The sequence below is a fragment of the Blastomyces dermatitidis genome (genome assembly GCF_000003525.1).
Source record: "Blastomyces dermatitidis ER-3 genomic scaffold supercont1.1, whole genome shotgun sequence".
In the NCBI taxonomy this organism is placed as follows: domain Eukaryota; kingdom Fungi; phylum Ascomycota; class Eurotiomycetes; order Onygenales; family Ajellomycetaceae; genus Blastomyces; species Blastomyces dermatitidis.
The window spans coordinates 5,546,827-5,559,805 of record NW_025544774.1 but is presented as its reverse complement, the minus strand read 5'-3'; the positions used below and the strand labels follow the sequence as shown (position 1 = coordinate 5,559,805).

The window sequence follows — 12,979 nt, the reverse complement described above, 5'->3', positions numbered from 1 at the left end:
ACTCAGCAGACCTCTTTCAATCTTCAGATTATATGATTATCAATATATTATATAGAAGCTTCTGTATCTGTTAACACTTTTACAGCCATCTCTTAATTCTTATTCAAGTGCTCTCTATACATTAACATTTCAGGTCTCAAGACATTGAGATGAGTGTTCACTTTATCATTCTTATCTGCATCTCATTCAGAAGCCTGCTTCTTCTTTACATTTGCAGAATTCAGAGAGTCATCTAACACAGACATCTCTTTCACTTTGAAGGCTTTTCATAGAATATCAGTGAGTGTCTTTAAGCTCACTGATCCTGCTAGTTTTTTGACTCTCTTACTTCTCTTAACTGTGCATACTGAGTGTAATCTTTTATATCATGATTTTGACATCTGCAGTTGAAGCAAGCTTAATACTCATAATATCAAGATTTTCACTCAGAGGATTTCTTTTTCAGAGAATTCAGTGCTTTAGCAATGACATTCAGATCTAGATTCATCACATTCAGATGTGTGACTTGTGTTATAGAAGTCTGATTATCTGTTCTCTGCTGAGATATACTCAATTGCAGTATTTTCTGTCACAGTTGACTCACTTATTTCTGTATGATGAGAATATTATATGCTTTCTTCACTGTGTCTGACTGTGAGATTAAGCATTTTCATTTCACTCTCAACTCAGATATAAGATCATGAATGAAGATCTATAAACAGAAAGATATTAAAAGCTCTTCATTTAATACAAGATAGTGTAAGCTGAAGTGTGTGAAGTATGATATAAGATTATTCACTTATCTACACTCAGTGAAGTATTCATAATACTTATCTCACATATTCACTTTCTCAAAGTTATGCAAGATTCATTTGAAAAACTCATTTCATATTTATAAGAATGAATATCACTTCAGATCTGCAAGATTTATCTTTTCATCAGTCATTTATAATGACTTTGCTTTTCTATATAGAAATGTAGCAGATCTTAAGACTTGTTAAAATTTCATTAACTGTCTGTCTGTGAGTTCATATTCAATCTGATAATATAATTACATCTGACTTAGTCAGCTGATTGGAGTATTATTTTTTTAGTCATCATTGAAGCTTGATAACTTCAGCAGATCTTCTGACTTAATATATTTCATACTCAGATTCTCATTCTGCATAGCAGTCTCTGATGATGTGTACACTTCTGAAGAGATTGTCAATAATTATAATGAAATCTTCAGATTCAGTGTAGTTATCTGTCTGTGTAAATATTCAATCTTCTACTGCAGATCTAAGATCTGATTTTCTCTATTTTTATTGATAATGATGATTATGTCAGTGAAGCTCTTCATAGTGAATGCTTAATCTGCAGTGAATGTCAATTATTGTTTAGCTTCTGTCTCAGTCTATCACTGTGTATGCAAGGCCTCAATCTTATTTAGAATCCTTGTATGTATACAGAGCTTCAATTCCAGTTCAGCCGTCTCAGCTACTTTTCTTACTGCTTTGAGTAAACTCTCTGAGAGGTTCTACATATCTTCTGATTCAGATAGCAGAGAAGAGTGTTGTTTGTATCAGCTAGAGAAGGTATTCATTTCAGTGATTTCTGATTGATTGTATAATGTCTATCATTATATTGTTCTATGATTTCTGTTATCATTATATGACTTCAGTGATGTTCACCCTCTCTTTTATTCTTCTTTTGAGTAGGGAGCAGACTTCTTTAAATCTGGTTCACTGCTTTCATTCTCTTTCTCACACCTCATCTGTTCGCGTCTCATATGTGGCATTCACCTGAGTGTGAAGTTTTCCTCTAATAAGTGAAGCAGTATCAATCAGATGCTCTTCTGCTCACCACTCTTTATACACTATCTTTTGAGAGATTTCTAGAACCACACTGACATGATAACTATAAATCACTTTGTAGATAGAATTATCACATTCTGAAGAAGTCTGCACTTCTCACCAGTTTTTAGACATGCTATCAGATGTGATTCAAAGATTGCTTAAGCCAGTGTACAATTACAGGTGTACGCCAGTTTCTTATATATTGTAATATTGTACACTAATTTAATTAGCAGCCGCTATGGCCCCTTTACACTCGTACGCGTACGCTAGTAGTTCGGAAGCGGCCGCGGTATTATCCGACGGTTGTTCGTTCTTCCGAATCACAAGGTCAGGGAATCATTCAATTTGATATTGAACTGAGTGAAAAACAAAGAAGTGAAAATCCTCTTCTCTCTAATCAGTATAACTTTGAAAAAGCTGATTGAAAAGCAGTTGAAGAAAGAGTAAAACAGCTGAAATCTGAAAGACAGAGTGAGCTCTATTGAAATCAAAGTCAAGATATATTAAATAAAATGCTTGAGAATAGAGTAAAGCTGATTACATCTATTCTTCTAACAAGTATTGAAGAAAATATTGAAAAGAAAAAGTCTTCTGAGTATTTCAAATCTTGATGAAATGAGAATATCACTTCTAAAAGAAAGCAATTAGTCACTGCTAAGAGAGATTGAAAGAATCACTTAATATCTAATGAAGAGTTCAAAGCTATTCAAAATGAATATTTTTCAGATATTAAAAAAGTCAAAACAGATTACTAGAACAAATTTCTTGAACAAGTATAAGAAAAAGAAGTTTTCAAAGCCTTCAACTATACTAAAACAAGAAGTGTAGCAAAGCTTTCAACCTTAGCATATGAATTTCAGAATGAATTATATACAGCAAACTCTTTTGAGAAAAAATGTCAAGCTTTTATAAGAACTCTCTTTCAATACTCATCAGATTCAGAGGAAGAGGAAGAGAATATATCACTTCTTAACTATATTGATAAAAATGACTGGGAATGACCTGATCTTACTCAAGATGAATTAGAGTCAGCTATTTTCTCAAGTTCAGTTAAAACTGCTGCAGAGCCTGATTCAATTAATCACTCAATTATTCAAAACACATATTCCTACTTGAAGAATGAATATTTTGAGCTCTTTTTCAATCTCTTAAAAAATGATTATCATTCTGAATGCTGGAGAGAAGCTACTGGAGTAATCCTTGCAAAATCTAATAGAAAGACTTCAATTTCTAAGTCATATAGAGTAATATCTCTGTTGAACTGTTTGAAAAAAATTCTAGAAAAGATAATAGCTACTAGATTATCTTTTATAAGCTCTATTAGTGATTCTCTTCTATTTAATGAATAAATGAGAGATAGAAAACAATGTTCTGCAATTGATACTCTTCTCTCAGTTATTCATGATGTTCAAGTAGCAAAGTATGAAGACCTGGTCTCAACTGCAGTTTTTATTGATATAAAAGGTGCATTTGATCATGTGTCAAAGTCTAAGATGATTCAAACTTTGAAGATGTTAAAACTGCCACTTTCTCTAATAAAATGAATTAATTGTTTGATATCTAAAAGAATTATACAACTATTCTTTGATGAAAGAAAACAAGATTAAACTGAGATAAAAATAGAAGTATTACAAGAATCTTCAATCTCATCTGTTTTATTTGCAATATACACTGCATATCTATTCAAGAATAGAGAGATGAAAATAGTGAGATCTTTAAGTTATGTAGATGATATTGATCTACTCTACAGTTCAAAGACAATCAAAGAGAATTTAGAAGTGATTGAGAAAGCAGCAAAGAAAATCTTTATTAGAGCAGATATCAATCTAATTTAATTTGATATGAATAAAACTGAGCTAATTCACTTTTTTTCCAGATTTAATGAGAAAGAACTAAGTCTAACTCTTTTGAATAAAGAGATTAAACCCGGTTTAAATGTCAAATGACTAGAAGTATGATTAAACTTCAAGTTGAATTTTAAATATCATATTCAACAAAGAATCATCAAGGCAGAGAGACTACTGAATAGTATAATCAGACTATCAAATACTAAGAGAGGTCTATTCTTTCAGGCTATGAGACAGTTATACACAGCCTGTATTATCTCAGTAGCTGATTATGAAGTTCAAGTTTGATGAAATAATCAAGGAAACTTCACTGAACTCTTTCAAAGTCTATAAAACAGAGCTTTGAGAAGAATTCTGAAAGCATTCAAGTCATCTTCTATTAAAGCAATGGAAATTGAAGCTTCAATTTTATCTTCTGCTATTCAATTTGAAAAGGCCTGTATGAACTATGCTCTGAGAGTCATGAAAATGAGCTCAAATCATATAATCAGAGAAAGAGTCTCTTCTTCATTTTCATCAGTTAACTCAGGAAATGAACTGGATTGGAATAGATTTCTTAATTGGAATGAGAATAATACTTTAAAGAAAATGCTCTCTCAACTGTATAGACTATGTTCACTTATTAAGAATCAATTTTCTTCATTAAATGTTGAGAAAATTGAACATGAGAAGATATCTCTCTGAAGAGAAAAGCTGGAATCTCTCATAGACTTACAAATAAGTAAACTATCTAAAGAGAGAGAATATGAACAGCATTTGAAGAAGATCTCTACAATTAATATAAAAGACTCTATTCTGATCTACTCAGATGACTCAAAAAATGAGAATTTGAATAGATTAGACACAGGCATTACTTATACTGAAGATAATATTAATTTTATCTCAGATTTCTGAAATTTAGGCTGTGAATCTGAAGTCTTTGATGCTGAACTATTTGAAATAGTGAAAGCTTTCAAACTTATTGAAATAAAATCTTATAAAAGAGAAAATGATTTGAAAGAGACATGAATATTCTCTGATAGTCAAGCTGCTTTAAAAAGACTTAGAAATAGTCAGATTTATAATGATCAAATAAATCTTGAACTGATTTTAAACTCTGTTTTGAAAATTCAAAAGAGAAGAATATCAAAACTGATAATTTATCTGCATTGAGTTCCTACTCATATGAATATTCATGGCAATGAATTGACTGATTCAGCTGTAAAAAGGGGTTCAGAATTAAGCAGATCTATTCAAAAAACAGTGTCCTGGTCTTTCATAAAGAGAAATATAAAAGAATCTTGTTTAAATAAGTGAAATGAAAGCTGGCAGAAACAAAAGAAGAGTATACATTATTCAAGATTTGAGATAAAACCAAAGTGAAAATCTTGTTCAATTAAATGTAAAAAGAAAATATTCTCATCTATAATTCAGCTGAAACTAGAACATGGTTATTTCAAATCTTATATACAAAGATTTGATGATAGATTTGATTCAACAGAGTGCTCATTCTGCAATGTGAATGAAAATCCTGAGTATATTGTAATGCATTGTGCATTATACAATAGTCTCAGAGTCAGATTAAAGAAAAAGTATGATTTAAATCAATTAAATATGAGGTTCTTATTCTCAACTGAGATAGGAACTAAATACTTAATAGACTTTCTATCAGAAACTAGAGCAGCTACAAGAAAATGACTGAATTCAGAAGTATCTGAATATGAAGCAGTAGAAATTGACTAGATATAGTCTGTTAAAACAGCTATATATCATCTTTTAATAATTTTGTTTTGTTATAGTCTCTCTTTACTGTACTTGTTTCCTTCTATTCTTTTCTCTATCTATTTAATATGTCTATCTTTAAGACTATGTTCTCTTTTCTTTTATCATAATATTTTCAAATGATTTCAAACTATCAGAAGGTGTTGAAATACTGTAATTTGTAAACAGTTTTTGTATTCTGAGCTGGAATTTTCTGATTTTGCATATTTGAAATTGATAAATGTATAATAGTTGACTCTATAGATATAGGAAAAACCCTGAGAACTAAAGATTCTCAGGTAGATATCATAGTCTCTGACTGTATACATCTATAATTGAAGAATAATAATAATAATAATTCTCATTCTGTACAGTGATCTCTGATGATATGTACACTTCTAAAGAGATTATGAATAATTGTGATGAAATCTTCAGATTCAGTGTAGTTATCTATCTGTGTAAATATTTGATCTCTCACTGCAGATCTAAGACCTGGTTTTCTCTATTCTTATTGATAATAGTGATTGTGTTAATGAAGCTCTTTATAATGAATACTTAATCTACTGTGAATATCACTTGTTGTTTAACTTTCATCTCAGCCTGTCACTGTGTATGCAAGGCCTCAATCTTGTTTAGAATTCTCATACATGTATGAAGCTTTGATTTCAGTTCAGTGATTTCAGCTGTTTTTCTTACTACTTTAAGTAAACTCTCTGAGAGGTTCTGTATATCTTTCAGTTCAGATAGCAGAGAAGAATGTTGTTTATATTAACTAGAGAAGATATTCATTTCAGTAGTTTCTTATTAATTGTATAATGTCTATTGTTATATCACTATATTATTATATGATTTCTATTATTATTATATGACTTCAGTGATGATCACTCTCTCTTTTTATTCTTCTTTTGAGTAGAAAGCAGACTTCTTTGAATCTGGTTCATCACTCTCATCTTCTTTCTCACATCTTATTCATTTGTATATGTGGCATTCATCTGAGTATGAAGTTTTTTCTTAATAAGTGAAGTAGTATTAATCAGATTCTCTTCTGCTCACTACTCTTTATATACTATCTTTTGAGATGTTCTAGAATTACACTGATATGATAACTATAAATCACTTCATAGATGAAATTATCATGCTCTGAAGAAGTCTGCACTTCTCACTGATTTTTAGACATGCTATCAGATGTGATTCAAAGATTGCTTAAGTCAGTGTATGATTACAGACGTACACTGACTTCTTATATATTATCTGCTAAATTAATTAGTGGCCGCTATGACCCCTTTACATTTGTAAGCAAGTTCGGAAGCGGCCGCGTTATTATCCGACAGTCGTACATTCTTCCGAACCATAGATAAATTATAATATACAGCAGCTTAAACTGATAAACTTCTTCAAGCACTCACTGAAGCAGTATAATAAAAGACACTCTGATTTCTCTCAGAACTATGTATAAGAACTGACATCTTATAATATTTAATCAATGATAATAACACTTTACAATTTTATAAATAACACTGAGTCTCTCACTCTGAACTCTTACATATCTGAATAATACAAGAGATGCATGATTCATATATGATTAGTTATTCAGACTGTGAATAACTGTACTAAATAATCTCTTGAGAATTCTACTCATCTGAGATATTAAATAGTATCAGATGTTTTGTCTGAAACTGCAACTATTATTCTTTCATCATCTTATAAAAGAACTATAGAAAAGACCTGCTGAAATCACTTAATATCTCTGATAGAATCTGATGAGATATGATAATTGACTTCACTATTAATCTTTTCATAAGTAAGAATTGTAGAAACATTCTAATCATTGTGAATTAATTGAGTAAAGATATAATATTGAAACCTTGTAATAAGATAAATACTAAATAAGTTATCAAAGCTTTTCTACAGACCTCATTCTATCAGATGTATAAATTGTTATAATCTATAGTATCAGATCAGAGCTGTCAAATCATAAGCACTCTCTAAATAAAAATCTGTCAAGTTCTTAAGATTATATGTTATTTGTTAACTACTTATTACTCTGAGACTGATAGTATATCAGAGTGAATAATTGAGACTGTGAAGAATTATCTTCATAAGTTCTGTAATTACTTCTAAAATAATTAACATAATCTTCTTCTACATACAGAGATTACTATCAATGATTGAGATATTATTTCAACAGATGTAAGCTCATTTTTTCTTACATACAGATATTACATAAAAGTGTTAAATCTTCTAGAGATTACACAGTTCACACTGAATCTCTACAGTTCAATTCAGATCACTGATAATATAGTAATAGAGCTCTGAGATACTTGTAACTGAGCAGAGATCTTTATAAGAACTATAAAATAAAATTAAGAAGATTAAATTAATATCTGACAAGATTCTGCAGAGCAGTATAAAATAGAATATCTTATATAATTGAATTATAAAAATATATAAATCATATATTTATCTTATACACTAGATTATTATCATGTCAGATATAAAGTGATAGCAGTTCTAGATAGCTATAACTATCATCTTAATTATTATTATTATTATTATTATTCTTCCATTATACTCATATGCAAGCGGAGCTTATGATGAGTCCTTGCGTGATGTTAAATACAGGCCAAGTGTTGATTATACAGGAGGAAATACAGGTGTTGAGACCATGCCAAGATAACAAGAACATAGGAAATACAAAGAAGTGACAATTAGATACATGCGATAATAACTTCCCAGCCCAGGAACATAGAGCGATTTATTGGAGTGATTTGTACACCTCTGTATTTATTAGGAACCTGAGGTGCTTGAGTTCCGGATTTAATGTATCCCCTGCGGGTTTCGAACCCACACGCCTTGGTTTCCCACGCCAAGGCGCTACCGGGTGGCCGCATTAACCATTCGGCCACCGGGGCACTATCATCTTAACATACTATCAGAAATTCATAATGTCTTTTATACAAGCTTGTTTCATCACACTGTCACTGATCTGCTTTCTTCTTAACTGACTTTCAACTGACAGTCATCAGAAATCATAGAAAAAGATAATAAGCTTAAGTCAGAGATTGAGAATATTCTTAATAAGAGATTACACAGCTGTAGCTGATAATATTTTATAAAATGAGTTAACTATAATTAACTGATCTGAACTCTGAGTTCTGTATTATCTAAAATAGCAGCTCTTGACTGATGAAAACTGCTTCTGAAAGAGAGAGGTTAATGTGATAAGCTGTACTCAATCAATTATATAGACTATTCTGTTACTCTCTATAGATTTTTACCACTCTATTCTCAATTACTGATTCTCAGCTATCATGAACATGTATGTTTCAATCAGTTATTCTTAAATATATATACTTCAATTCTCAGTCATTCTCAATCACTGATTCTCAGTCACTATGAACATATGTAAATTCTTTCACCTTGAAGCTTTATTACATACATCATTATATATATGTATAAATATTTACTTTAATCACTGATTCTTGTACTTTCTCTTTCTTTTTCTTCTTTAACATTTTTCACTTTGTTATATAAGATCTATAAATAGACTGAGTATGTAACTGTGTCTGAGATCAGAACCAGAATTTTTGATAGTCTTATTATTAATTTAACAGATCTCATTACACAGTTCTAATATTAAATAGTAGTCTCATACTATCTCAGTAAGACTTACTGTCTACTTTTATTATATTTTTCAAATGAGATTATGATTTTCACTTCTCAATTTAAATTATTTTTATTGCTTTAAATGACTTTAAATCTCATTTAAGTGTTATTAAAAAGTATTACTTTTTAAAAAATTAAAAATAGTCTAAAAAAAACCTTAAAATGTTTAAAAATAGTAACTTTATATCAACAATAAGACTAAATAAGATTAAATGAGATCACTTTCTCATTTTTTTCAAGTTATGATTTCATTTTGAGATCTGATATATAGTCACTTTGCATGTTTTTTTAATAATTAGTCTCAGTAGAATTCACATCAAGAAATGTATAAGATCAGATTAAATGAAATTAAATATGAAATTTATAATCTCAGTAGTCAGTCTATCTATAAATATTATACTGATCTATTCAGTGTAGATCTCTTATAAAAATAATAATTATTTAATATATAAGTCTTGAGTAATAAGATATTTATATTATAATTAAGATATCTTATTTCTTTAAATAGAATAGATAGTTAATAAATAGTTATTATTATACTGAGTAATAGATAACTAACTAGCTTAATAATATTGATTTCACTGACAGAATAGTATACAGTATCTTATAGTATTCTAATAGTATTCTGATAATAATATCTATTAATTACATAATTACTAAGTAGTATCATGATTAGACTGATCACTGAGATCATGAATTTCACATTTAATCTCATTTAATCTGATCTCATACATTTCTTGATATGAATTCTGCTGAGACTATCTATTAAAAAAACATGTAAAGTAACTATATATCAGATCTTAAAATGAAATCATAACTTGAAAAAAATGAGAAAGTGATTTCATTTAATCTCATTTAGTCTCATTCTTGATATAAAGTTACTATTTTTAGACATTTTACAGTTTTTTTTAGACTATTTTTAATTTTTTAAAAAGTAACACTTTTTGATAACACTCAAATGAGATTTAAAGTCATTTAAAGTAATAAAAATAATTTAAATTAAGAAGTGGAAATCATGATCTCATTTGAAAAATGTGACAAGAGTAGACAGTAAGACTCACTGAAACAGTATGAAACTACTATCTAATATTAAAACCATGTAATGGGATCAGTCGAATTGGTAATGAGACTATCAAAAAATCTGGTCCTGGTCTCAGACACGGTCACACGGTCAGTCTAATCATGATAATATTAGAAAGTTCTGCACTGTCTCAATATTATCTTGATATTTAATATTCAGTGACATGTTACTGAATATAATGATGAAACATGTGTTACAATCAGCGACACGTGACACGGGTGGAATGGTGGATCCACAGTGTAATCACTGTAAATTAACCCTACGTTCTTCCCGTATGGTATGAACGAACAAGGCCTCTCTTCGGTACGGAACATTATAAGTTCCAGGGCTGAACCTGCCAGAAAAACCCTCGTAATCGCTCACCCGCCTAGGAGATAAAGTGTGAATGTTGCTCCGAAAAGTGAACCCCATGCTCAAGGTTTGGTTGAAAATTATTAGCCATCCGCCTGTAAGCAATCTCTGCATTCATGTAATATACATTCCAAGTTAGAAGGCTTTGTTGAATGCTGTAAAGCATGAGAATGTATTCACACCAGGCTTGATATGCTTTTATGGGACCATGAAAACCCGTGGCTCGTCATCTCTTCTCCATGGAATGCGTACAAGATCTCTTCATCTGATTTTCCCACGCCGGCATCGCCCACTTCACAGTGTACTCAAATGTTAAGAGCTGTTCGGCGGTCGGTCTCTGGGTCGGTTCAAATGACAACATTGCCCGAAAAAGACACTCTAATGCATTAAACTCGCCGCCAGGAACGTCCCACTCACAGGTGTCTGGTGTGTCGCCACGGCCCATATCCCAGATGCGCTTCGGAAGGCGTCGGAAAATAGGGTCACAAATACGCCGAAAATCGGTGACCCATGAACCATCCGCCTCGAAGAATTCAGAGCGCTTGGCCCAAGTGTTCCACCACCTCTGGGGTGGTAGCCCAAGCGTATTGATCATCTCCGCGATAATATCGTCTGGGTCCCAAGCGAAAGTTTCGAAAAGTGGACGCTCGCCCATGGCGTCATATAAATTAACCCCAAGCGTCCATATGTCGGCTGCTGTGGGTTTAGTGATGGTTTCGTTGAAGAATTCCTCCGGCGGCGCGTAAAGGATCGGTGTGTGAAGCGTCGGAGAGGGTGTTTGGGATATAATGAACGATGTCCCGTAATCAGATATGACAATCTCTGGTTCTGCAATTTCATTTGCAGGCATATTCCAAGCCATGCAATTAATGGCATGTGGAGGTGCGTGTGGCTTGTTAGGTTTCCCGTCCAGTCGTCGAATTGGAGCCTCGTACGGCTTTCCAAAACGCTTGTATAAATCATCCGCACTCAAACTATCGAAGTTTGGGACACGCAAGAGTAAGTTATGTAGATGAAGATCTGTTCTGCATAAGTATCTGCAGTCAAAAATTTAGGATTCTACCATCGATTTCATTTACCTCCGTGGCATACACCATTTGCATGTAAATAAGACACTCCCATAAAGCACTGAGCAGCAATCGACCTTGCCGCATCCCGTGGAAACATGAGATTCGTACTATCTTCCTTAGATTTAGCCAAGCTACAACCAGCAGGCTCTCCGACCAAACACCGATGGTGTCCGTTGGGACCTTCGAAAGAGAATCGGTCCAACAGGTAAGGAACAAATCTCTTCCCAGGGTGGGTCGAGTCACCCTTCGCTAATATTTGAAGTATTTCATCCTCACGACTTTCTCGTGATGCTTCTGCAGTCAGTATTTTCAGGGATACATATCGTTGGTTTCGTCGGTCTCGTGCAAGCCAGATAGTTGAGTAGCCGCCGAAGCCAAGCTTGTGGACCACAGTGTAGCGTCCCTCACAAAATGTGTCGCCGATAAGGGTTGGGTGGAATCCGCCATGCGTATACCCTTCAAAATCTTCCAGATCTACCCCCGGATGGTATATATTCTGAGCGGATGGTGGGGATGTGGAGCGAGCCATGGACGTGTGACCCCTATGTAGAGACGTAGCCAAAGTCAATGAAAACCTGTGAAGCCTGTGCTGGTTTTGTGTAAATTGGAATAAGAAAAATTTCAATCCGCTGATAGGAAAGTGTCTGTGGCTGGAGATCATGATGTCGCATTTAGGGAATCGGCGATGGAAAGCGAAAATCTGAAATGGCCTTTCTTAGCACTAGCCACCTACGTAACGCTTCTTATCGATATCATTAGTCATATCCTGAAGAAGCTGCATACAAAAATTCATCCTTTCTCTTCCTTGACGCGGTATTTTAACCCTCCCCAATCCTCCTCACCCCCGCCGTATTCATCTATTGATTTCGTACAATTTGCTCTCCAGTTGCTTAACGTCAGATAGCTATGGCTTCGCAGACAATAGAGTATATATGGAAGATCGCTCGGCCCAAAAACGAAACTATCGCTCGAGCGCTAATGCATGCTGCATATGAAACAGCTATCCAAACAGACCCAAATACCACCAGAGTCCTCATTCGGTAAGTTAAATCAACTCAAAAATAGAATCAGTAAAGCTTATTTCCCCGCCATAGTTCCTACATCCATCCGTCAACTCGAACCAGGGGCAAATATGTCAAAGATGAGCCGCATATCACAGTGGCTGTGAAAAACCCACAGCTATCCCTAAATAAGCAGCACCGGTCCAGCCATGGATATACTCCGCATATCCGTTCATTCGATGTGACGAGAGTTTCACCCGCCGACGGGCTTACAAATGACGGTGCTAGTTCAGCATGGCCAGATTCAGTGGAAACAAAGGTCAAGGAAACTATTGCTGGGCCACCTGCCGTCTTGGGACCGAAGAGCCAATTTATTACCTGGCCTTCTGAAGAGACGGGGGAATAG

General features: G+C 33.2%; 2 protein-coding genes and 1 pseudogene across 3 annotated transcripts; 1 reads left to right on the top strand and 2 right to left on the bottom strand.

Annotated features, from left to right (window-relative positions):
- Window positions 1-8,227: 8,227 nt before the first annotated feature.
- On the bottom strand, window positions 8,228-8,316 carry BDCG_16196 (annotated as a pseudogene). Its single transcript has one exon. The product of its transcript is annotated as a tRNA-OTHER (tRNA).
- A 1,855-nt stretch (window positions 8,317-10,171) lies between these two features.
- Window positions 10,172-12,608, bottom strand: BDCG_00719 (CMGC/SRPK protein kinase). Its single transcript, XM_045416228.1, has 3 exons — window positions 12,356-12,608; window positions 11,582-12,272; window positions 10,172-11,522 (listed from the first exon to the last, which is right to left on the bottom strand). The coding sequence occupies exons 2-3, from the start codon at window positions 12,231-12,233 to the stop codon at window positions 10,729-10,731; spliced, it is 1,446 nt and encodes a 481-aa protein (XP_045272005.1). The 5' UTR covers window positions 12,234-12,272; window positions 12,356-12,608; the 3' UTR covers window positions 10,172-10,728.
- On the top strand, window positions 12,479-12,979 carry BDCG_00718 (uncharacterized protein; the record flags this gene model as incomplete). The annotated part of the gene is made up of 2 exons (XM_045416227.1): window positions 12,479-12,612; window positions 12,667-12,979. The coding sequence occupies 2 exons, from the start codon at window positions 12,479-12,481 to the stop codon at window positions 12,977-12,979; spliced, it is 447 nt and encodes a 148-aa protein (XP_045272004.1).